Source organism: Marmota flaviventris, chromosome 2 (genome assembly GCF_047511675.1).
Source record: "Marmota flaviventris isolate mMarFla1 chromosome 2, mMarFla1.hap1, whole genome shotgun sequence".
Classification (NCBI taxonomy): Eukaryota; Metazoa; Chordata; class Mammalia; order Rodentia; family Sciuridae; genus Marmota; species Marmota flaviventris.
This window is the reverse complement of record NC_092499.1, coordinates 176,067,186-176,092,697: the sequence shown is the minus strand read 5'-3', so window position 1 is coordinate 176,092,697 and position 25,512 is coordinate 176,067,186. Positions and strand designations below refer to the sequence as shown.

The 25,512-nt window shown below is 45.7% G+C and overlaps 2 protein-coding genes across 2 annotated transcripts in view; both read right to left on the bottom strand.

Annotated features, from left to right (window-relative positions):
- LOC114106959 (signal-regulatory protein beta-1-like) overlaps nucleotides 1-25,512 on the bottom strand; it is a 355,204-nt gene that overhangs the window by 92,511 nt on the left and 237,181 nt on the right. The window lies entirely within an intron of this gene.
- LOC114106977 (signal-regulatory protein beta-1-like) lies at nucleotides 8,783-23,790 on the bottom strand. Its single transcript, XM_027954209.2, has 6 exons — nucleotides 23,640-23,790; nucleotides 17,904-18,257; nucleotides 13,805-14,125; nucleotides 12,991-13,323; nucleotides 9,913-10,027; nucleotides 8,783-9,300 (listed from the first exon to the last, which is right to left on the bottom strand). Exons 1-5 carry the CDS (start codon nucleotides 23,710-23,712, stop codon nucleotides 9,915-9,917), a joined length of 1,194 nt encoding a protein of 397 aa, XP_027810010.2. The 5' UTR covers nucleotides 23,713-23,790; the 3' UTR covers nucleotides 8,783-9,300; nucleotides 9,913-9,914.

Below are 25,512 nucleotides of genomic sequence, written 5' to 3'. Positions count from 1 at the left end.
TCAGTTAATAAACCCACTATGGAAACCAGTGTGGAGCCTTCTCAAGAAACTAAAAACACAAGTATTATAAGATCAATTCTACCACTCTTTGGTATTTTTCTTAAAAAACTAAATTCAGCATACTGGAGAAACTGTAAAGGCACATGCATATCTATGTTATGGCTTAGACAAGAGGGGTTCCTCACAAGCTCCTGTGAGATGATGCAAAAAAGTGTGGAGGTGACATGATTGGGTTATGAGAGCCTTATCCTAATCAGTGTCTTAATCCCCTATAAGGGACTGAAGGGTGACTTCAGGCAGGTATGGCGTGAGTTTAGGTGGAGCCCTGGGAGCACGCCTGTGGGTTCTATATTTGGTCTGTGAATGCAGGTTTATCTCTTTTTACTTCTTGGTGGCCATGTCCTGACTGCTTATTCTGCCACATACTTCTGGTATGATATTTTGCTTCAACTCTAGCCCCAAGGAATGGAGCCTCTATGGCTGAGACCTCTGAAATTAATCTTTTCCTGCTTTAATTATTTTTGTCATATCTGTTGGTCACAGCAGAAAAAAAAAGATAACTAAGACACCCATGTTTATCCCAGTGCATCTCACAATAACCAAGTTATGGTATCACCTGTGAATGGATTAAAAAAGACCTATATTTACATAATGGAATTTTATTCAACCATAAAGAAGAATGAAATTATGTCATTTTCAGGAAAAGAAATGTAACTGGAGATCATCATATCATGCAAAATAGGACAGACTCAGGAAAAGCACTGTTTTCTTTTATATGTGGACAACAGAGGGGAAATAAACAGGGTATCATGAAGGTAGAAGAGAGGGAAGGGGATCATGGTGGGGATAAGGGAGGGTACAGAGGGATATTGGGGAATTAATTTAATTATTTTATGTTATACATGTATTAATATACCATAAGAAAACCTGTTAATTTGTAAAATTCATATGTCTTTTCTCCAAAAAATAAAAATAAAGCTGTAAAAAAGAGGAACTAAGCCCCCTGCACCATCCATTCTGCCTTTGCAGACAGAGTAAGTGGGAGACCCACTTTGCAGAGCAGTGTTGAGGGAAGATCCAAGCTATGTCAGCACAATAGTTGCTCAACACAGTATTATGTCAACACAGTTAGGGGAGCAACCGGGAGTCTCCACAGTAGCTGAGCATTAGGAAAGAACGTCATGTCATCTCCCCACCAACCCCAGAGCCCAGGCTACTATAGCATGGTGCCATCTTAAGAAGTGAGGTATTGTCTGAACGTGTACTGCTCAAAGGGATCAAACCACACTATACCCCATACTCTGATGCCCAAGAGTAAATAAAGTAATGGAATTAAATCGGATATCAATAATAAAATTAAAAAATATAAGTAACTCTAACACCTGAAGAGTAAATAATACACCATTGAATGACCAATAGAAGAAATCAGGGATGAATTTAAAAAATCATTATTTTTTTAATAATGATCCAACACATCAAAATCTCTGGGACACTATGAAAACAATCATCTTTGACCTAGTTATTTCACTCTTTGGCATATACCTAAAGGACTTAAAATCAGCATACTATAGTGATGTGGCCATATCAATATTTATAGTAGCTCAACTCAAAAAGTTAAGTAACGGAATGAACCTAGGTGCCCTTAAACAGATGAAAGGATAATGTAAATGTGGTATTAAAACACAATGGAATATTACTCAGCCAAAAAGAAGAATAAAATTATGGCATTTGTGAGTAAAAGGATGGAATTGGAGACATTATGCTAAGTGAAATAAGCCAATCCCCAAAATAAAAGACTGAATGTTCTCTCTGATATATGGATGCTAACACACAGCAAGGAAAAATGGGGAGGGGAGAATAAAAGTTCAATGGATTAGACAAAGGGGAATGAAGAGAAGGGAGTTGGGATGGGAATAAAAAAGACAACAGAATGAATCAGACATATCTTTTCTGTGTTCATGTATGAATACACAACCAGTGTAACTTTACAGCATACACAACCACAAGAATGGGAAAGTGTAATCCATGTGTATACTATGTCAAAATACACACTATTGTCATGTATATCTAAAAGGAACAAATAACAACAAATAACAACAACAACAACAAGAGACACCCCTGCTATTTCCTTCAACCAAACAAAAACCAAATTCCCTTGGAATCCCTAGAACATTCACAATGACCACAAGCTGTCCCATGGTTTGAAGGCAAACATCTTCCCCTTATGGCCTTGTCTACATACCATGAAAGCAACAGTTGTCTGGTGACCCCTTGGCTCTCTAGGACTGAGATGTTCCATAAACACTGATCACTTCAATGCTCCCCACAGCTACCAAAGCATCACTGGGACAGGGTAGAGCAAAACCTAGACCTCTGGTGTGTCCCACTTGCAGGATGGTGTGGCTTCCCCATGCCTCCTCCCTACATGAAAAACTTGGGTATCAGAGAAGTCACCTCCCACCAGGCCTCTTGGCTAACTAGAGCTCTAAGAGTTAACCCAGTGAATGAAATGGGAGTTTCAGACGGTAGGAATGTCACAGCCACCCATCATAAACCCTGGAACTCAGTGGGATGTGGCTGCCTTCCACCCCTTGACCTGATCTTTCCTCTAAAGCATGGGAACCGAGGACAACACACCTTGCCACAGCCCAGGCAGTCTCCTGAGCTCAGGGCAATTCACCTCTGTTCCAAGCCTAGAAGAGGTTCCCATTTCAGAGTGAAAGGAACTCCCTTGAACAGCAGGGACATCTGCTCTCACACCCTGTGCACATGGGGTTTCTCTATCAGGAAGCCCTTCTGCCAGAAAACCTCAGGGCCACTCCTGCCCCTCCTCTAAATCTCTGCTCGAATTCCCCTTCTCAGTGATTACCCCCTAGACCACCCCATTTGCAGTGCCTCTCTCCCACAGGGTCTCAGTTCCCTTATCCAGCTGATTATTTTCTAGTCACATTGATCACTGTTCAGTATGTGATGTGATTTACCTCTTTGTTGTGTATTGATCACCACCATTGTCCCTAGAATGACCTCAGCTACACAGGGAACTCCTTCCCCTTTTTGCGCCCAATGAACTACAAGTTCCTGTAATAGTTCCTGGCACACAGTAGGTGTCCAAATAATGTGTGCTTAACTGTGAATTGCTTAGCACAAAACCCCCTGCAATGCACAAGTCTATTTGAAGTGGATATATTTTGTAGAAATTGGCATAATTGAGTTTCCCACATAAAATAATTGTCAAAACAAGAACTGTTTGCCAAATATATGCAGGAAGTAGAACCCAGAAGAAGAAAACCACAAACCCCCTTCCCTTTATTGCACCATTCTCTACAACCATTTGCAGAAGCTGTAGAAAGCTCAAATTAGCCAACGTGTGCCTCATTTACTAATATTTCATATCTCTTAAACCAAAAGGCGCCCCTCTTATTGTCTTAAAAAAAAGAAACAAGATCAAAAATTCTTCTGGAGTCTTTAGATCACTCATGATGGACATAAGATGCCCCAGTGCTTTGGAACCCAAAATCTGACCCTATGGTCTTGTGCTTCACTCCACTAAAACAGATGTCTGGCCACATGTAGGAGCAGGGCCATGATGTTTGAGAAGAGGAGTGGTTGATCCCTGAGGGCCAAATCAGATTATCTTCATTCAAACATCACTGTCATTGAATGACCACGGAGCTCCTGGTGCTTCTGTTACCTCATCTGCAAGTTGGTGTGACCAGAGTGCCTGCTTTGGGTGTCTTGACCACATGATATCACAGCTGTATAGCATTTTTTTCAACAGAATCTGGCCTGTGGTGACTGTTCAAGGAATTGAAAATTAGCACTTGTAGATTTCCTGAGGCTAAGAGCATTCCACTGGCACCCTATGATGTAGATAAGGGTAAGGACATCGTCACAGCCTGTGTCAGTCAACTCTTCATTACTGTAAGAAATACCTGAGACAAATCCACTTATGAAGAGAAAAGTAGATGACAGCTCACAGATTTAGAGGTTTCAGTCCAGCATTGATTGGCCCCATGGCTATTGGGTCTGTGGGAGGCAGCAAATCAATAGAGGGGAAGGTATGATCAAAAAAAGCCATGTTCTTTAAAAGCCAAACATGTGTGTGTGTGTGTGTGTGTGTGTGTGTGTGTGTGTGAGAGAGAGAGAGAGAGAGAGAGAGAGAGAGGGAGGGAGAGAGAAAAATTTTCCTTCCTCCATGTCCTTGAGGAGGTCACCTCACTTTGGGGGTATCAGAAGTTCTTAGGGTATAAACACTGATCCTCAGGAGGTGTTCTGTGAGCTGAAGGATTGTAATATGCAGGTCATTCTTGTCACTGCTGTTTGAAGCATCAGCTGATGTGATGCCTCTGGCCCCAGCTGCAGGGGAGGCCTCCCAGAGACAGAGCTCAGGACCCTTGGTCTGGGCTCCAGATGATGCCCGTCCCAGCCTCCATGGCAGAGCCTGTGTTTGTCCTGAGTCCCTGGGAGTCCATGGGCAGAGCTGACCCAGGGGACAGGGCAGAGGACTCTCCCCAGACAGTGGTCACTCACCTGTGAGTCCCAGCAGGAGGGTCAGCAGCAGGACAGGACAGGGACGCTGGGGCCGGGAGGCAGGTGCAGACATGGTGGAGCCCTGAGGAGCCTGCTGTGTCCCAGTGTCTGTGCTGGGGAGATCCCTGACTCTGCTCTCTGGAGAGAACTGACACTCTGTGTCCCTTGTTACAAGAGGATTGACATGTCAGAGTGACAAGCAATTTCCTTCAAGAAATAGAAACCAGGAGCACAGGCAGCAAAGTTAAGGGTCTCTCATGCTGCATCTTCAGAAGGAATTGGACAGGCCTCGAGGAACAAGGCTTTCTTCCCCCTGAGCCTGTGCTGGTCCACTAGGCCCCTCGTGGATTCCTGGGCCTTAGTGATGGTCAATTTGGGAGTGCCAGAACAGGCAGGATGAGCCCCAGACTCTTGACCCTGAGACCCTGGTGTGGCTGGCTGGTGGCCTCACTCTGCAGCAGCCTCACTAAGTGCTACTCAGCAGAGGGAGGAGGAGGGGTTCTGGGGCCTGCTCAGTGTGGGGGAGGGACTGGTCATTTCCTGCAAGGCCACCCATTGCACTTATTATTATTATTATTATTATTATTATTATTATTATTATTATTAGATCATAGTTACCCATAATGGTTGGTTCATCCTGACTAAACCATGTGTGCATGGAGTTTGGTTTCAGCTCTGGATCCCTCCTTCTCCCTCGAGTCCTCACCCCACATCCTCCCCTCCTTCCTCATCTCTACAAGACCTCCTCTTGTTCATCTCTGTATTTATTGTTGATTGGTCCTTTTTATTTACCTATAAAGGTGAGATTCCCTGTGGGATATTTATACTTGCACTTATCGTGATTTTTAATAACTCATTCCAGATTTCCTCTCCTTTTCTGACCCTCCTCTCTGACTCTTGATCTCCTTCTAGGAAACTGACCTTTCCTGTATCTTTATTGTATCCTGTCCTTCTCTTTTTCTTTCCTTTATTTAACTCTAGCTTCCACCGTTGAGAGAAAACTTTCCAACTTCAGTTTTCTGAGTCCGACTTATGTTACTTAGCATGATGTTCTCCATATTTATCCATTCACTACCGAAGGCTGTAATATTATTCTCTCTGGCTGAGGAGATCTCCATTGTGTTTAAAAACCACAGTTTCTTGATCCATTCATCTCTTGACAGGTGCCTGGCTTGATTCCATAATTTAGCTATTGTGATCGAGCTGCTGTAAACATTTAGGTGGCTGCATCCCTGTTGCATGTTGATTTTAGATCTTTTGGGAAAACACCAAGGAGTGGATAGCTGGGTCATGGTGGATCCATTCCCAATTTTCTGAGGATTCTCCATTCTTTCCAGAGTGGTCGCCCTACCAACAGTACCTGAATGTGCCTTTTCCCCACATCTTCTCCAACACTTATTATTGTTTGTAACCTTGGCATTTTCCATCTGACTGGAGATGAAGTTTAGTACAGTTTTGATTGGCATATCCCTAATTATGAGGAATGTTGAAATTTTTAAAGTATACACATTGGCCATTTGTGTTTCTTCTTTTGAGAACTTCCTGCTAGTGGTTTTTTGTTTTTTTTACCCATTGGGTTATTATTATCATTAGTTTTGATTTTAAGGTATTTGAGTTCTTTATATATCCTGAATATTTATTCCCAAATAACAGATAGCTGTGAGTATGTGGATTTGACTCTGGGCCTTCCGTCCTTTCCTTTGGTCTTCATGTCCATTCTGTTGCCAAGGCCACACTATTGGGTTACTACAGATCTGTGGTATAATTTGAGATCAGGTACTCTGATGCCCCCAGCATCATTTTTTCTTGCTCTGTATTGCTCTCTACTCTCTTATTCTTCCAAATGCATTTAATAATTATTTTTTTTCTAATTCTGTGAAATGTTATTGGCATGTTGATGGGGATTTCACTGAATCTGTGTATTGCTTTTGGTATTATGGCCATTTTGAGATATTACTTATGCCTATGAAAGAACATGGGACTTTTTCCCATTTTCTATGGTTTTCTTCAATTTTATTCTTCAGTTTCCATTAATTTTTCATGTAGAGCTTTTTTCGCCTCCTCAAATAGAAGTATTCCCATGACCTTTATTTTTTTTAGTTTTTTTGTGAATGGGACAGTTTTGCTGATTCCTTCTTTAGCTGAATCACTTTTAGGGTATAGGAAAGCAATTAATTCATGGGTGTAGATCTTGTGTGTCCTTCTCCTTTGCTAAATTGATTCCTAATTTCTAGAAATCTTCTGTTGGAGTTTTCTGGGTCTTCTAGTTATAGGATAATGTCATTCTATTAAAAAAAGATGACTTCTTATTTTCCTATTTCTATCTCTAATTTCCATCTCTTGCCTGATTGCTTTGTCTAGTATTTAAAGACCTATATTGCTTAGAAGTGGTAAGAGAGGACAACCTTATCTTGTTCTTAATTTGGGAGGAAACGTATTTTATTTTTTTACATTCAATGTGATGTTAGTTGAGGATTGTCACTTATACCTTTTACAATACTGAAGGAGGTTCTTCCATCCTGAACTTCTCCACAATTTTTAACATGAATAGATGCTGGAAAGATCTTTATCGCATCTATTGAGATGTTCCTGTGATTCCTGTCCTTATTTCTGTCTAAGTGGTGAATAACATTTATTGATTTGCATCTGTTGATCTGGCCTGTCATCCCTGGAATGAAATGCACTTGATCATGCTGTATTACCACTTTGATGGGTTTTTCATGCAGTTTGGTAATAAATATTGCATTAAATATTTTTGCTTCAATGTTCATCAGGGCTATTGGTCTGAAGTTCACTTCATGTGTCTTTGTCTAATTTTCACATAAAGATTATACTGGCTTCATAGAATGTATTTGGGAGTGTTCCTTCCCTTTTAATTTCATGGCATAATAAGAGATATACTGATGCTAGTTCTTCTTTAAAGGTTTGGTAGAATTCAGCTGAAAATCCATGTGGTCTTGGAATTTTCTTTGTTGTAAGGCTTTTAATTGCTCTTTGAATTTCATTCCTTGATATCATTCTGTTTAGATTTTCCATATCTTTTGGGTTCAGTTTGGGCAGGTCACATATGTCTGGGAATTTGTCAATGTCTTTTAGATTTTCCATTTTTTTTTGAGTTGAAATTTTCAACATAGTGTCTGTCCAATATTCCTGGATTTCAGAAGTTTTTCCAGTGATATCTTCTTTTTATCTCTAATTTGATTGATTTGGGTCTTCTTTTTCTTTCTTCTGGTTATTTGGCTGAGAGGATTTTCAATCTTATTTATCTTTTAAAAGAAACAACTCTTCCTTACATTGATCCTCTGTTTTGTTTTTCATTCTCAATTTCATTGATTTCTGCTTTGATATAAATGGTTTTCTATCCTTTATTCTTTTTGGTAATCTGTTTGTTCTTGTTTTTCTAAGGCCTTGAGGTGGAGTATAAACTTATCTATTTGAGATCTCTATTTTGCTAAAGTAGGCACTCAACGATCTAGATTTCCCTAGTAGAACTGCTGTCATCTTGTCCTAGAGGTGTAGATATGTTGTATTTCTGTTCTTGTTTGCTTCTACAAATTTCTTGATCTCTACTCTCATTTCCTCTTATGATCCATTCTATATTTAAAGAATAAGCAACACAGATAAAAGCACAGTGAAGACAGGAGAGGTGATAATGCTGGAAGTGAGGTAAAACTGGGAACAAGTGGGCAGAACAGAAGCAGCTGTTCATGGGGTGTGGGCATGGATCCCACGTGGGGATTTTCCTTTGGCAGATGAATGAACCTGGTAAAGGTGATGTTACCACATACACAGGAGAATGGTGGTGCCCCAAAGGGTGATGTTATTAAGGGGGTTGATAATTCACCTAAGGTAGAAATGATTTTGCCTCAGATCTTCAATTAATAAGAACAAAGCCAGCATGTTGAAACTCCCCTGGGTAAGTTTTTACAAAGAAACAAAACTTTAACACTCAGTGTTTCTAGTTTTCCAAATCACTGTGCACTACGCCCTCATTTTATTATTGTTTACATTTCCCTATATGTTTAAATTGACATTTAACTGATATTTTGAGTGTCTTTCATATTTTGACAAATGCTGCAAACATGGAAGAACCATCATTATTTTTCATGATCACTATGGAGATGGCTTCCCAGGGTTTTGCTTTCAGTTTGCATGGTCATTTTGACAATCCTGCTTTTCTATGGAGAGTGGTGACTGCCTTCATCCAGGACAATACTGTTGTTCATAAGTGTTAAAGAAGAAAATCACTGAATTTAAGGAGCACCTTCTTTCTTTTTTTCTTTCTGGGTTTGAGGCATAGGACACTTAGGTAAAGAGGAAGGAGAATAATTTTTCATATTAAACAGAATGAGTTTCATGTGAGAACCTCATCAAGGCTGGGGAGGAGGGGTAGGCAGGAAAAAGATGGCTGAGTGACTCTTTAGAGTGAGATATGGGGTGCTTGATGGCAAAGCCCAAGGCAATGGAGGAGAGCCATCCTGACGTGGTCAGGTGGGGCTTACTTGTCACCATCTGGGGAGGTGTCATGAGTTGCTGTCCAGAGACAGGACCCATGGCCCTGCTCAGGATGATGAGTGAAGACTCAGCCTTGGGGCATCAAGGACTGGGCAGAGTGCAACAGGGGCCTGTGGGCTGGTGTCCTGGGAGGAGACATTTGGAGCAGAGGCTACAGAGGCTTCTCAGCAGCTCCTTCTCTCAAGCTGAGCACCATGGAGCAGGAAGAAGGTGGCAGAGACTGAGGGTCCAAGGTAGCAGGGAGTTATGAAGGATCTGTGGGAAACAATCCATGATGAACGATCATGTCCACATTCAATTATCTGCTCACCATTTATGACACATCTCCTGGGAGCTATGAGATTCTGGATGCCTGTCTTGAGGGAACCCCCAACCCCAGGACAGCCAACCCCAGGTCTCAGCCCAACCTCTCCTGTGTCCTGACATGCATCCCCTCTACCTTCAGGTTGGTCACACTGAGAGTCACAAGGGGAGCAGCTGTGAGAGAAGCCCATCTAGAACTTCTCCACATAGCTGCATATGGTAGAATCTTTCTGCCCATGGAGGCCCAGCATTAGACTAGAGGTGTCCATCAAACGAGACACCCAATCTGCTCATCCTCACTGCACACCTTCTGCCCATCATCTCTGGAGCACCTTGACTCAGAGGACACCCATTGCCAATCCTTGACCTCCTCATCTCCTGCACACCCCACACACTTCCTGGGACCTGGGACCCCACAGAAGTTGCATGAGATCCTGAGGATGCTGAGGGGTGCCTGGTTCTCTAGACCCACTGACTCTGCAGCTGTGCACAGGTGGGCTGCCACTCCCCATAGCCCTGCCCTCTGCAGCAGCCTGTGCTCCATCCTCCCTCCTGGGGACTTACAGTCAGGACTTCTGCTTCCTGTGGACGTAGATGGCAGAGACACCAACTGCCAGTAGGATCTTGGGGCCAAAGAACAGGCCAAAGAGGTATGAAACAAGTGTAGACTTCACTGCTCCTGAAAATCAAGGGACAGAAGGGGCTATTGGAGGGACTCCTAGCCATCCATTCCCAGGAGCCTGCACTTGCCCCAGCTGAGGCCCACCTGGGCCCAACAACGTTGTGAAGCTTTAGCACACACCCTGTCCTGACTGCCCTGGTCATCCTGAGGCAGACTCCTGGGTCAAGAATTTCCTTATTTCCACTCAGATCCCAGGGTGTCCTTGGTGAGAGAAAGTAAAATATGTGTTTCAAGCACATTTCCCACCCCGCCATGGTGGTTCCCTACTTGATTCTCACCATCTCATGTAGAAGGATTATCATTACTTCCAGATAGGAAAACCGGGGCCTGGGGAGTTTAAGGAGGGTCACAGCTTAGTGGAATCCAAACCAGAGCAGCTCCTCCCTGGAGTCCTATATGGTGATTCCAGAGACCAAGTTCCTTGGACAAAGAGAATGTCCAGTGTCTCCAGAGCATGAAAACGATTTTCAATGACACATGCACATGGGGTTAGGGCAGTTCCATGGAGAGATAGGAGAGCAAAGCTGCCCACTCAGTGTCATGGGCAAGATGAATGACCCCCTGTCTCATGACCTTGGGGAGCCTGCTAAGGAGGTACAGGAAGAAAAGTGCAGACCAGAAACCCTCTGGGGAGTCAAGAAAAAGATTCTTCTACTTGGGAAGGGCCTCTAAATAGCAGAATCCCCTCTAGTGCTATGTCATCTGAAGTCTTTCTGTTGGATAAACAAAGCCAGATCCTGGCAAGAAGACCTGTAGAGTCTTTGCATTGTTACTATGAGCCATTTTTTTCCTTTTAAAATAATGCTAACAAAGATGGAAATTTTTTTAAAAACAAAGAAATGCTTTCAGGTCCTTAGGAAGGAGTGGGCACATTACCTCCTGGGGCTGCTGCCCTGCTGAAGGCCACAGTTCTCAGCTGAGAGGTGCTCTGGGACTCCCCCTCAGTGGAGGAGAGCTGCACTGCCTGCCCCCTCCTCCCTCTAGAAGGCACCAGCATCAGAGCCTGGCTGAGCAGGGAGTGGAAGACCCCTCCCCTCTCCTCCACTGAAAGCAGCTCTGGGGTTCCTCTGGCTTCTGTGGGAGAAGCTGAGTTGCTGCTTCATTTCTTCCTTGGGTGGGAGGAGGGATCCTGAAGTTGATCCTGAGAACATTCTAGGAAACTTCCTGATTCCCCATGTCCCTCACAGTTGGGCACTTCCTATGGAAATCCAGCTCCAGGAGAGGTCTGGAAATTAGACACTGTGAGTTTGAACCTGGGACTCATCAGCTGGCTGGTAACATGACCCCAATTCTGGGGTGGTGGCACCTGGGAAGGCACTGGTCTGTGTTGAGGTGCCCTTGTCCACACTTCCACCAGAAGTGAACCTGTTGTCTAACCTCAGGAAGGGAATTCTTGGCATCTGGTGCTTGAACTTCAATTGGGAAATGGCTGTTATTAGGCTCTGGCTTTAGAGGGCTGGTTCTGCACATCAGTCCTTTGGGGAAAGACAATGAGAAGCTAAGTGTGAGGTGTATTGAAAATTCCAATATGGAATGGAGGCTGGACAGAGGTCCACAGGGTGAGGCAGGAGAACAGAGCAGCAGGTGGGTAGAGAGACAAGAGGCAGGACAGTAAGACAGGATGGTCCCCCTCCCTCTCCTTCTTCTTTAATGTCTGTTGAAAGATCCATGGAGAGAGGGACCCAGGTCTTCAAGTGGAGACTCTTGGGGTGAGGAGTGGGAGATTTCAGTGAATATAAGGTTCTAATAGTTATTTGTAGACTTGAGAATTATTCTACAATGAATAAAAATAAAGTACTACCTTTAGAACTAAAAACCTCCAAAGGATATAAGATAGACAATACCCAGTCACCTGGAGTGGCGACCCCACCAGAGAGAGACTTCTTTTTCTTTTGGGAACAAGAGATTGAACCCAGGGGTGCTTAACCACTGAACCACATCTGCAGCCCTTTTTTTCTTTATTAAATTATTTATTTATTCTAATTTGTTATATATGATGGCAGCATCTGTAGCCCTTTTTAATATTTAATTTATAGGGCTGGGGATGTGGCTCAAGCAGTAGCGCACTCACCTGGCATGCGTGGGGCCCGGGTTCGATCCTCAGCACCACATACAAACAATGTTGTGTCCACCGAAAATTAAAAAATAAATATTAAAATTCTCTCTCTCTCTCTCTCTTTTAAAAAAATTTTTAAAAAATATTTAATTTATAGGCAGGGTCTTGCTGAGTTCCTTACGGCCTTGCTAATTTGCTGAGGCTGACCTGGAACGTGAATCCTCCTGCCTCAGCCTTCTGAGTAGCAGGGATTAGACACCTCACCTGATCAGGGAGGTATCTGTACCCTGCTTTTTCTGAGGACCCCAACACTTAGCCTATGGTTTCTGGAGGTGGCTGGCTGCCCGTCTTGTACCACCTGGCAGGTAAACACCACATCACCACTGGGCACATGAGTTCTCCAGGAGCCTGCTCATGTGGTTACAGGTCCTATCCTTGTTCTCTGGGATGGCTGAGGCAGCTTCTGTTCTCAACACATTTCCATTTTCCAACCAGGTTATATGCAAGCTCACAGGGTAGAACATCTTTGCCTGGCAGGTGATGGTCACCTGGTCCTGTGTCACTGTGTATTTTGGGGTGACATCTACAGTGGGTGGGAAGATAGGTGGAAGGGAAGGGCAATTAGAATTGACAAGTGTCATGTGAAGAAGGTAAGTGGCGGGTGCCAGGACAGGCCCATTCCACCCTTCTTCTTCCTTAGTGTCCCTGTTTGAAGGCCCCATGAGATGTGTGCCCAACCCAACAGAGGAGACCCTCAGAGTGTGGGTGTGGGGAGCTGACTAAGACGCTGCTGTGTTCCCAGGCCTGGGTGCCCTGTGGGAAGGGGCGTCACTGCTCTCACGTCACAACACACAGAGAAAAGGTGAAGTTTAAAGCATTTGGCCAGCTGGGGTGGAGGCCTCACCAGGGGTGTTGTCCAGGCCTTGCTCCCTGGAGCTTGAAGAGACCTGCAGGGTGTATTTCCTGGTGGTGGCTGGCTGCCCATCATGTTCCACTTGGCAGGTGAACGTCACGTCCTCCCTGTGCACAGAGGAGTTGACCAGCAGCCAGCTCGTCAGGTTGAAGGTCCCGTCCTTGTTCTCTGAGAGGGTCGAGGCCGTCTCTGTTCTGGACACTTTGCCATTCTCCACCCAGGTCAGCTGCAGGTTCCGGGGGTAGAACTGCATCACCTGGCAGGTGACATTCACCTGGTTCCCTGCCATGGTGGGCTGTGAGGAGACCTCCACGGTGGGCGGAACTAAAACAGCACAGGCAGAAGCTGTGACCTTATGGCACAGATGCTGAGCTCCTCCCAGCAGGGCAAGGGCCTCCCTCGGGACAGGGCCAGGCATGCAGAGGGGCTCAGACACTGAGGGTTTGCACAGGAGTGAATCACTAACCACAGGGCCTACCACCCACAGGTGCCAAGTGACCAGCAGCTCCCCTGAGGGTAAAGTGAGTGAGGTTAACAAGCCCAACTCCTGGGCTACAGGAAGTGAGCACAATAGATGGAACCCTCACCCCCACACCTCAAGGCTCAGCTTTGGGAGGTGCTCACAGTGGTATTTGCTACTAGTTAATGAAAAGAGCAACAGTGCATGCTGTGCACAGGGCATGGCAGATTGGCAGCACTGCTGGGAATTAGAGCCCAGGCTACTGAGGTGCTGCAGCAAAGGCCCCTGGCGAGCAGCAGGCTGGGTGTCCAGGTGTGGGCTGGGGTAGGCAGCAGGGTTCTGTACCTCGGATGGTGTCAGACAAGTTGGCAGTCCCACGAAGAGGAGGGCCCCCTTGCAGGCTTATGTGGGCCACCTCACAGATGATCTGAGAATAGATGTCCCCTGGGGCCAGAGTCACCTGGGCTGTGCTGGACAAACTGAAGGACACACTTTCTCCTCTGGGGTCCACGTTGGTCTGGATGTGCAGGAATTTATTCCCATTTTTGAACCAGTTCAGGGTGATGTTGCTGGGGGAGAAGCCATGGGACTTGCAGGTGAAGCTCACCATCTGCCCAGGTGCGGCCCTCGTCTCAGGACCCAATAGCACAGGGGGGGAAGGTCTGGCTGTGAAGGGGCATTGACAGACAAGTCAGGTGATCAGAAGTGTCTCTCAGAGCACAAGTGAGTGACACTGAAGAATCGTCCTTGACATTATTATTGCTATTATCACTATTATCCTTATTATTATTATTTGATGTACTAGGGATTGATACCAAGGGCCTGCTAAGCACATGCTCTGTCACTGGGCTATACTCAAAGTGAGAAGACATTGTTTTTTTAATGCTCCTAATAACGCTGAATTCCTAATAACTACTGAACTGGGTGCTGAACTGTTCCCTGTGTGGTGTCCCTACCCTCATGTTTCTAGGTGAGCACAGCTGTCCAGCCAGACAGTGAGGAACATCAGCCCAGATGTTGCTCCAAGCCTGAGGTCCATTCCTTCCTCTCAGTACCAGGCACTGCTACCAACCTGGGCCCAGGGAGGACCTCACAGCTCTGTCTCACTCTTTGTTAACAAGCATTTCCTACTGGCCTGCCCTGGAATACTTGACACTGAGGGTGGCCCTTTTTAGAAACAAATGCAGGGGACAAATGGCATTATGAAAACCACCATGAACATGGGGACCAGCTCTCCATGCTGAGATATGGCCCAGCACCTCATCTGTGGAAATGGGTGGCTGGCAAATCTCCTCCCAGGCCACACTGAGCACAGTTGGCTTTGGTCACACAGAGCTGCCCCTGGAACCTCAGCAAACTGTAGGGCATGTTGCCCAGAGACTGGGGAGGCTGAGGCAGGGGGACTGCAATGTCCAGACCAGACTGGGAAACAGCGAGAACCTGCCTCAAAATATGTAATAAAAAGGGCTGAGGATGTAGTGCCCCTGGGGTCAATCCAACAACTGAAACCCAAACAAACAAATAAACAAAACAAGCAAACCCAGGTCATCCTTCTCCCATACTTTATGTTACATAGGGCTCCTCTCCAGGTGGTTATGAATCCACCCCAATTGTTCTTCTTTCCACCAATATGCCATGGGTCTCACCTGGGCCGAGGCCTGAATTGTAAGGGAAGGATGAAGAACCCTTTTCAGAAACTGGGCTTCCTTGCATCACTTTTGCATTGGAATCATGGTTACTGAGTGCTGAGGAAGCCACAGGACCAAATATAACTGATGATGAATTGAGCAGGTCCCGAAGGCAGAGATGCGAGAGCATGAGCAGGCCTTTTGCCTGTGGACAGGTACTTAGAGGGGTCCTTTGGCGTGGACACAACATCTTTTATTTTTATGTGGTGCTGAGGATCAAACCCGGATCCCGCCTGTGTATTAGCACATTCTTACCTCACTGCCTGACGCATGTGCAACACTCAGAGGGCACTGAAGAAGTGGATTCACCCAGACCCCAGAAGCCTGGAAGTCCCTATAGAGGTTAGAAACTCTACTCAGTGGCCACTTACCAAGAGCTGCTCAGCATCTTGATGCTGGCCTGAGCCCTCAGAGCCCCTCATCCCCACCTTCTTCCTGAGGGAGTACTAGTGAGAGCCCATTATGGGATAAGGCTCAGAGAGGTGGGTGGCCAGCAAGAGCACCAAGCTGAGGGAGAGGGAAGAGATCAGACTCCTCTCATCCACGCAGGAAGATTATTTAACAACTATTTTTCTTCTTCTGAGCCTCAGTATTTCCTCCTGTAGAAAGTGATTATAAGCATCACCCTGGAAGACGAGGGTGAAGGCAATGGATGGCACTGGCATGCAGTAGGAGCCTAATAAATATCACCTGTGGCTGTATCATCACTCCTTACAAAACCACAGATTCATTCTTTAGTAGCCAGAAGTAGCACCAAATGCAGTGAGGACCCTGGGAAAAGTCTCTACTCTGTTCCTTAAGCTGCAAGGAGAACCCAAGTGAGAGGAGAAGCAGAAATCCCTGAGGGAAGAGCCTCCACCTGTTTTCCTTCCCCCAGGTGCTGAGAGTCTACCCAGGGCCTCAGGCGTACTCATAGACATCCACCTCTGAGTTGAATCTCCACCCTCCCCCTGTGTTCTTAAGAGTCCCCACTGGAAACAAGGTGACAAAGTGCTTCTCACATCACCTAAGGCATCACAGGGGTCTTCTAAAGAGAAGCTGTTTCCATAAAGTGGGGCTCTCTGAAGGAACAAGGGGCAGATGTCTCCATGACATTTTGGGTCCTCAACGCAGAGAGGGCTGTGGGCTCCATAGGTAGTTATGAATCCACCCCAGTTGTTCTTCTTTTCTCCATCATCTTTCTCCCTAACTCTAGCGCCTGTTTATAGGAAGACATATGTCAGATGTGGGCTCTGGGATGATGCTGGATCTCAGTGGGTTCTCTCAGGAGACGCCCTTCATGGACCCGAGAGAGCTGAGCCCAGCACTTGCTTTTCTGAAGCATCCATGCCAGAGAAGGGCTCCCACACTCTCCTTCATTGCCAGAGGAAAACCCCAACTTTCCTTCTGTGTTTTCAGGACATCCATCTCAGGGGAGAAGCGTCCTGGTTGTGTACTAGAAATTTCTAGACAATTTTTAGATACTCAGATGCCTAGTCAAAAGTCAGACCTTTTAATGCAAAATGTCTAGGTGGACCCTGGGCCTGGGAGTTTTTATCTACAGTTTTCCCCATGATTCCTACGCACAGCCAGTGGGGAGCCCCCGACCCCACTCAGCATAACAGTAAGAACAACTGTAACCTCTCCACAGAAAGAAGGCTTTTGCCCTTGTTCAAACAACAGAGCAGTTCTGTGTGTCCTGCTGGGGCATCTCCCTGTGGAAGGAGATCATGGCCAACACTCAGGAGAGGTTCTCCAGTCACTGTGGGCTTCAGGGTGTGAATGTGAATGTCTTCCTGAACCTGTGGGGCACAAAGGAGGAGCATGGATGCAGCTCCCTGCCCAGTGGGTCAGGTCAGGGTCTGTATTGAGCCCCTCCTATGCCCTGGCTCCTCTGTGGGGACAGTGTCTGTTCCCAGGGCAGCAGGAGACTGGGCTGGAGTCAGGTTGGGCTCTGTCCCCTCCTGGCATTAATGTGCTGTGTGAGAGAGGGCCTGCCTGGGCCTCCAGCTCCCCAGGTCAACAGGGGTGGGCACAGGTGTGAAGGTCCATGTGTGCTGACCACCTCAGCCTCATGGCTTAGGAAGGGCATGCATGAACTCTTGCAAGAAAAAAAAAAGTGAGCACTTTTGCTTTCAGAACTGGGACCCCTGTGTCACCATCCTTGGTAATGCTTCCTGGGTCAGTGACTCAGCACTTCTTCTACCCTACAGTATCTGTAAGATCCCATCCTAGAGACATAAGGCCCATGCTCTGGAGGGCCTGGTCCTCAGGGAGGCACAGGAACACTAACAACACTAACCTGGTGGGTGAAGAACTTTAGCTTATACTTCTCCTGGCTATTTTGAGAGCATCTAGAGTACAGATTGGCACATACTTGAACTTGGGTTCTTATATCAAAAAGAGACTCCAACCCTAGAGAGGCAGTGCTCTCTAAAGGTGGCACACTTGGTCTGCCTCTGTATTTGGCAAGTTCCTCAAACCCTCAGACCCTCAGCTGGGGAGCCACAGGACAGGCCAGACTGGAAAAGGTCAGAGCTGTAGAACAGGCAGGTGAGGGGTGCAGATGCCCCCCCCCCCATTTATCAGTCATGGAGCCTGGACCAAATAGCACGGCCTCCACAGGCCTCTGCCTCCCTGACCTGCAGAAGGGTGACAGCAGGTCATGACATGAGCACCCAGTGCTGCTCCTGCTTCTCAGCTGTGGCCCCCAGGATGGAGGGCGTGACCCCTGACCTCCCCCCCCACCCCAGGGAGGAGGAGGCAGCTGCACTCACCTCGCACAGACAGCTCCGTGCCTGGTCCAGACTTATACTCCTTATCAACAGGGGTCGATTTCTGGAACTTCACACAGTAGTAGGTGCCGGCGTCTGCTGGGGTGACATTACTGATGCGGATGGAAAAGTCCCTGTTGTCCCTCTTTGTGGCATCTGAGAGAACTGTGACTCGGGGAAAGTGGCCTTCTTTGAAGTTGTAGATCAGCTCCCGGCCTGGCCCTGCCCCTTTAAACCACTGGATGGGCCCCACTGGGAGCAGGGAGGTCACAGAGCAGTGTAGAGTGGCCGACTCTCCAGCAGCAACAGACACTGGCTTCTCAGGCTGGATCACCTGCAGCTCCTGTGCAGCCGCTCCTGGGGGGAGACACAGGGTGGTCACTGCTCATCCTGGGGGATCCTCTTGGTTTACCACGTGATATCAGCAAAGCCTGTCACTGACTGAGTGCCCACAGAGTGGCCTTGAGCTCAGCAGAGGGCGTGTGTCCTCACACTGAGCCTCCCCTGGCCTGCACCTCCACACTGTGAGACACCTGCCCCTGAGTCCCAGAGCCCTGAGCAAGGTGGAGGGAGGGGACTTGAGGGCCTGAGCCCTCCCCTGAGCTCTCATGTGTCACCAACTGTTTGTTGCTCTTCCCTTTCTGACCACAAGGTCACTGGCTCTTCATGGACCATGACATTGGGTGGGGTCCTAGTGCTCTTGAGTCTCCTGAGTTTTGGGGAGGTGTGAGTACAGTTAGTGGGAAATGCATTTGACTGAGAGTCTCTGGCTCAGTTTCCCTGTTCCACAGAGATCTCAGCTCGTAATAGGATATTCTCCATCAGTCTGGAGTGATCATGTTACATACAACAATGAACCTGCAGCTCAATTAATAAATATAAGATTTCTGAAGTCCCTAAAGTATCTCCCCAAATATAATCACATAATTTAAGTTTTCTAATGTTGCTATAAGAAATGACTACAAACCTGGTGCATAAAAACCAGAAATCTATCATGTTATGTTGGTGTATATGAATAATCTAAATTTGTTGTCACTGGTAATCACCCAGGGGTCCTCATGAGAGCTGTGTTTCATTACGAGGCTGGTTTTTTTTCTCTTCACATTAATGTGGTGGTACTTGATCTGCTCCCCTTGTTTCCAGTCCCCCTGTTATTCCACCCTCTTGCCTCAACCATTCCAAGTTCTTCCCTATCTCTCACCCTCCTGCATTCTTCTCATCAGGACTCTAGTGTTCTCTTGGACCCAAGCTGGTAAGAGACTACCACTGTGAAGCAGCTCTCTCCAACATGCTCTAGGAAAATATGGACAAATAAAAAAGCAATCTGGAATATTAATAGCAAATTGAAAACATCAAGGGGTGGGGCAGAGGAAGGAGAGAGAAAGAGAATAAAAAGGAACCAAACAGAAGTTTGGAAATTGATAAGCTCAGTTAACCTAGAAGTTTACTAGAGGTTCCAACACAGGTTTAAACAGGCAGTTAAAAATTCCCAAAATGTGGAGCATAAACCATTTCCATTTACTGAGTTTGTAATTCTAAAAAGAAAAAGGAATCTTAAAAACAAACAAAATTCCTTTCAGGATATCAGCAAGTGCACTGATACATATACGAGAACCCCAGCAAACAGGAGAAAGAAAAAAAGTAGTGCAAAATCTATTTGAAAAAGAAATATCCTCTACAATCTTGAATGTGATCCAGTATATGAATGTACTAATCTAAATACTGAACAAACTCCAGGAATCATAAACTGGAGCAGACCCTCAGTGAGATTGTGGAAAAAAAATACTTAAATAGAAAGAGAGGCATGTTCACCCTATATAGTAGGTCCTCCTAAGTTTTTTTAAAATCAAGTTCTTAATGACAGGAATGCAAGGTAGTATGATGATGTATGTGAAGTGTCCAAAAAAGAAAGAGAGAGAGAGAGAGAGAGAGAGAGAGAGAGAGATTGAGAGAGAGAAGGAGGAAGAGAAAGAGGTTTAGGAGAAGGAGGGATGGAGGAAGTAGAGAATTTTATACCTGGCACAACTGTCCTTCCATCAAGAATGAGAAATGAAGATATTCCCTGATAGATGAAAATAAGCAGGTCTAGAAATGTCCTGCAAGAAATACTAAGGGAAGCCTTTAGTTTGAAGTGAAAGGATGTGAGCTATGAGAACAAGTTGTACCACAAAATAAAGATCTGTGGTATCACAAATATTTTAAACTTCCTGATGCCTCAATATCCCCACAAGCAGATGTGAACACTCTATTCAGCCAACAGATACATCAGTGCAATAAGCTGGTCTCAACCATGAATTACCTTGTTGCTGTCCCTGGACTGGGATCTAGTGAAATCTCTCACAATTTTGATTTGTTTGCTCTGCAGGGACCTCAAAAAAGCACTTCCCCAGGGTTCTCTCTAGGAACTCTGTCCTGAAAAATTCTTAATTTCTGGTGTATTTCCAGGAGTAGTTCCTACAGCTCTGTTGGGATGATCCTTATGTTGCTCATCAGTGGGATCAACCCTCCCATTGACCACACAGTGGAGATGAGGAAGGGATGTTCTGAAGTCAGGTGCAAAGTCCATGGGACATGGCCTCTGATGGCTTATTCCTTACCCTGACTATCCCCAATGGCTCCACCATGTTGCATAGCCCTCTGGCCTGCTGGCTGTCTTGCGCCCTGCTTTGTGCAGCTCTTTGTTGCTTTTTCAGAGAGAGGAAAATGGTCTCCACCTTACAGTGCTGCTCCTGTCCCAACCCCAAGAATGCACACTGGAATACCAGCTCGTAGCCTTGACCACAGCTGCAGAATCATCCTACCATTGGAATCTGGAACACCACACCATGAGAACTGGCTATTTACCAGTGCACTTGTGTGGGAATGTGATTTGAGGAAGGACCCCTGATGGAGGGTGTGTAGTTCCATGAAGTGCTGAGTGTCCTTTGCTGAGTGCTCCTGTGGGAGTCAAGGGAGCAGAGGGCCACACAACAGCTGGATGAGCCTGTCCAGTGTCCTGCACATGCTGGAGTGGCCTTAGTGAGAGGAGATTCTTTCTCTTCCCTCTGGACTTCACATGGTCCTGCTCTCAACCACGGCCATCCATGACACCCCCTCAATGTCCACGCTATTCTGTGGGAAGCCCCTTCTCTGCTGCTTCATTGCTGCTGCTGATCTCCACCTCCCACCCCGTCCATGGCTGCCATCCAAGGTGATGGGTGGCTCCTGGTACAAGGAGAACAGGGAAAAGAGCAATTTGAGCCCGCTCTCCTTCAGATGCCCAAAGAAATAATTTGAGGTTACAAATCTCCCTGGGCAATGTGCTTGGACTTTGAAGTGCTGCAACCAATGACAGGCTAAGAGTCTCTCCCTTATAACTATGTGGCCCCAAATAAAGAATTAAAAGACACAATGAGTCCACTATTGCTCCACTGGATGACGACCCCTGCCCCTCTACATTAGTCAACTTTGTACCACTGTGACCAAGAACCTGACAAGAACAACTCAGAGGAGGAAATGTTATTTGGGATCAGAGTTTCTCAGGTCAGTCCATTGTCAGCTAGCACCAAGGCAGGACTTCCATGGCAGGAGGGCATGTGGTGAAGAGCTGCTCAGTCCATGGAGGTCAGTGCAAGGAAAAAGTGAGGAATGGAGGGAGGGAGGGGGGAGAGAGAGAGAGAGAGAGAGAGAGAGAGAGAGAGAGAGAAGGAGAGGAAAGAAAGGGATGGAGGAAGATAGAAAGGAAGAAAAGTGGTGGTGGGAAGAGCCAGTGCACATGAGGATCAGAAACAAAATACAGTCCTCAGGGCCATACCCCCGTGACCTACTTCCTTCCGCCAGCCCACACCTGCCTATAGTCACCCCCACATTGTGATTCCATCTCACTCCTGTCAGAATGGCAATCATCAAGAACACAAACTACAGATGGTGGTGAGGATGTGGGGGAAAGGAACCCTTACTCACTCTTAGTGAAAATGTCAATTAGTAAACCCACTATGGAAATCAGTGTGGAGCTTCCTCAAGAAACTAAAAACAGAACTACTGTATGATCAATTCTAAAACTTCTTGGTATTTATCTTAAAGAATTGAATTCAGTATACTATGGAGAACTGTAGAGGCACACGCATACCTATTTGAATGAGATGGGCATCATTACCCTAGGTTTATACATGATTGCACACAAGGTGTGACTCTATCGTGTACAACCAGAGAATGAAATGTTGTGCTCTATTTGTGTACAATTAATTGAAGTGCATTTTGATGTCATGTATAACTAAGTAGAACAAATTTACAAAATGGAAAAAAAGAGCTATTTGTCAAATATAGGCAAGAAGCAGAAGAGCTTAGGAGTAATAAACCACAAACCCTCTTCCTCTTATTCCAGCCTTGTCTACACCCATTGGCAGAAGCTGTATATAGTGCATAAATCAGGCAACATATCCCTCACTTACTAATTTCACTTAAAAATTAAAAGAAGACCCTCTTATTTCCTTCAAAAACAAAGAAAGAAAAGAAACAAGATCAAAATCATCTTGGGGTCTCTAGACCACTCACGATGACCATAAGATGCCCCAGGGATTTGGAAGCAAAAATCAAATCCCATGGTCTTGTGCTACACTACATTAAAACACAATGTTTGAGAAGAGGAGTAGTTGAACCATGAGCTCAGGATCAGACCACCTGCCTGGAACCCCCAGCCCCAGCACTGCCACTGAATGACCACGGGGCTCCTGGTGCTTCTGCTTCTTATCTGCAAGGTGGGGTGACCAGGGTGTCTGCTGTGGGTGTCATGATCACATGACAAGCTGTGAAGCATTTCAAGAGAGTCTGGCCCATGGTGAGTGTTCAAAAATTCAAAGTCATTACACAATAAACTTCCTGAGGCTGAGAGCCTTCCACTGGCCCCCTGTGATGTAGATAGGGGTAAGGACATCGTCACAGACTGTGTCAGTCAGCTTTGCATTACTGTAAGTAATACCTGAGACAATCTGTTACCTCATCTGCAAGTTGGAGTGACCAGAGTGCCTGCTTTGGGTGTCATGATCACATGACATGACAGCTGTACAGCATTTTTTTCAAGAGAGTCTGGCCCATGGTGAGCATTCAAGGAATTAAAAATTAGTACTCAGTAGGTTTCCTGAGGCTGAGAATCTTCCACTGGCCCCTATGATGTAGATACGGGTACGGACATCGTCACAGCCTGTGTCTGTCAACTTTTCATTAATATAAGTAATACCTGAGACAAATCTACTTATGAAGAGAAAAGTAGGATGACAGCTCACAGTTTTAGAGGTTTCAGTCCAGCATTGATGGGCCCCATGGCTATTGGGTCTGTGGGAGGCAACAAATCAATGGAGGGGAAGGTATGATGGGACAAAGCCATGTACCTCAAGGCCAGACTATGAGAGAGAGTCAGAGAAATCACATCCCTCCATGGTCTTAAGAAGGTCACCTCAACTTGCCTCTTGGGATCTCAAGAATTTCAGGATATAAACAATGATCTTTCTGGAAAGTTATTCTGTAGGTGAAATATTATAATATGCAAGCTGTTTGAAGAATCAGCTGATGTGACGCCTCTGGCCCCAGCTGCAGGGGAGGCCTCCCAGAGACAGAGCTCAGGACCCTTGGTCTGGGCTCCAGATGATGCCTGTCCCAGCCTCCATGGCAGAGCCTGTGTTTGTCCTGAGTCCCTGGGAGTCCATGGGCAGAGCTGACCCAGGGGCCAGGACACAGGAATCACCCCAGACAGTGGTCACTCACCTGTGAGTCCCAGCAGGAGGGTCAGCAGCAGGACAGGACCAGGACCCTTTAGCTGGGAGGGAGGCACAGACATCGTGAGCTCTAAGGAGACTTGTCTGTCCCAGTGTCTGTGCTGGGGAGGTCACCGAATCTGCTTTATGGAGAAATAGATGCCCAGCTTCTGTTGTTGCAAGAGGAAGTGACAGTGATGGAGTGACAAACAACTTCCTTGAAGACTGTGCTGTAGTGACCAGGGAGCACAGGCAGCAAAGTTTAGGGTTTCTCATGCTCAATTTTCAGAAGGAATTGGACAGGCCTTGAGGAACAAGGCCTCCTTCTTCTGGGCCCGTGCTGGTTCACAAGGCGCCTCGTAGCTTCCTGGGTCTTAGTGACAGTCTATTTGGGAGTCCCAGGACAAGCATGTTGTGTCCTAGACTGCTGATCCTGAGACCCTGGTGTGGCTGGCTGTTGGCCTCACTCTGTAGCAGCTACACACAGAGCTACTCAGGCCTCCTCAATGTTGGGGAGGAATTGGGTCACCTCCTGCCATGGCCAATCATTGCAATTTTTTTTTCTTTAGAGGATTATGGTTACCCATAACAGTTGGGTTCATCCTGACAAAACCATACGTGCACGGAATTTGGGGTATCATTTCTGGATGCCCCCTTTTTCCTCCTGTCCTCACCCTACACCCAATTCTTCTTCCTAATTTCTATTAGACTTGCTTTAAACCCATGTCTTCATTTATTTTTTATTAGTTCTTTTGATTTATACAAAATGTGAAATTCCCTGTGGTATATTTTTATTTGCACATAACATGATTTTTAAGGAATTAATGCTGCATTTCCTCTCTTTTTCCATCCCTCCTCTTTGACTCTTGATCACCTTATTCTATTCTACTGACTTCTCCCACATCTTTATTCTGTTCTATTCTTCTTTCCTTCTTTCCTTTATTTAATTCTAGTGTCCACGGCTGAGAGAAAACATTTGATGTTTGGGAATGTGACTTATTTAACTTAGTATGATGTTCTCCGTTTCCATTCATTTACCAGCAAATGCCATGATGTCATTCTTCTTTGTGGCTGAGGAGAACAGGAAGTGACCATGATGGAGTGACACACAATTTCCTTCAAAGTTGTGAAGTAGAAACCAGGGAGCACAGTTATAAAAAGCATAGTTTCTGAATACAGCACCATTTGGCACCTGGTTGATTCAATAATTTAGCTATTATAAATTGTGCTGCTATGAACATTAGGTGGCTGTATCCTGGTGGTATGCTGATCTTAGATCTTTGGAAAAATACCCAATAGCTGGGTCATGTGGTGGTTCCATTCCTAGTTATTTGAGGAATCTCTGTTCTGCCTTCCAGAGTGGTTGTCTTCATTTGCAGTCCCACCAACAATGTATGAGTGTACATTTTCCCCTCATCCTCACCAACACTTACTATGATTTGTGATCTTGGCATTGGCCATCTAATTGGAGTGAGATGAAACCTTAGTGTAATTTTGATTTGCATTTCCTGGATTACAAGGAATGTTGAAAATTTTTTCATATATATATTGGCCATTTGTGTTTTATCTTTTGAGAAGTTTCTGTTTAGTTTTTTGGCCCATTTGTTTTGGGGTTATTATTATTTTGATGATTTAGGTTGTATGTATTTGAGTTCTGTATATATTCTGAATATTAATCCCCTGTTGGAGGAGTAGCTGGAAATGACCTTCTCCCATTCTGTAGGCACTTTCTTCATTTCCTTCATCATTTTCTTTGCTGTAAACAGATGTTAACTGACAGCACCCCAGTCATTGATTCTTGGTTATCTTTCTTGCAATTTGGGGGTTTCATTAAAGAAGTTGTTGCCAGAATCTACATGATAAAGTATTGACTCTATATTTTT

What these genes read in the sequence shown, in the direction of transcription:
- LOC114106977 (XM_027954209.2), bottom strand. Translation starts at nt 23,712, where the DNA reads ATGTCTGTGCCTCCCTCCCAGCTAAAGGGTCCTGGTCCTGTCCTGCTG. An exon ending in CCTCCTGCTGGGACTCACAG is followed by an intron (nt 18,258 to 23,639) that starts GTGAGTGACCAC and finishes GTCTCCCCCCAG; the next exon opens with GAGCGGCTGCACAGGAGCTG. An exon ending in AGGCCTGGACAACACCCCTG is followed by an intron (nt 10,028 to 12,990) that starts GTGAGGCCTCCA and finishes CTTGATTTTCAG; the next exon opens with GAGCAGTGAAGTCTACACTT.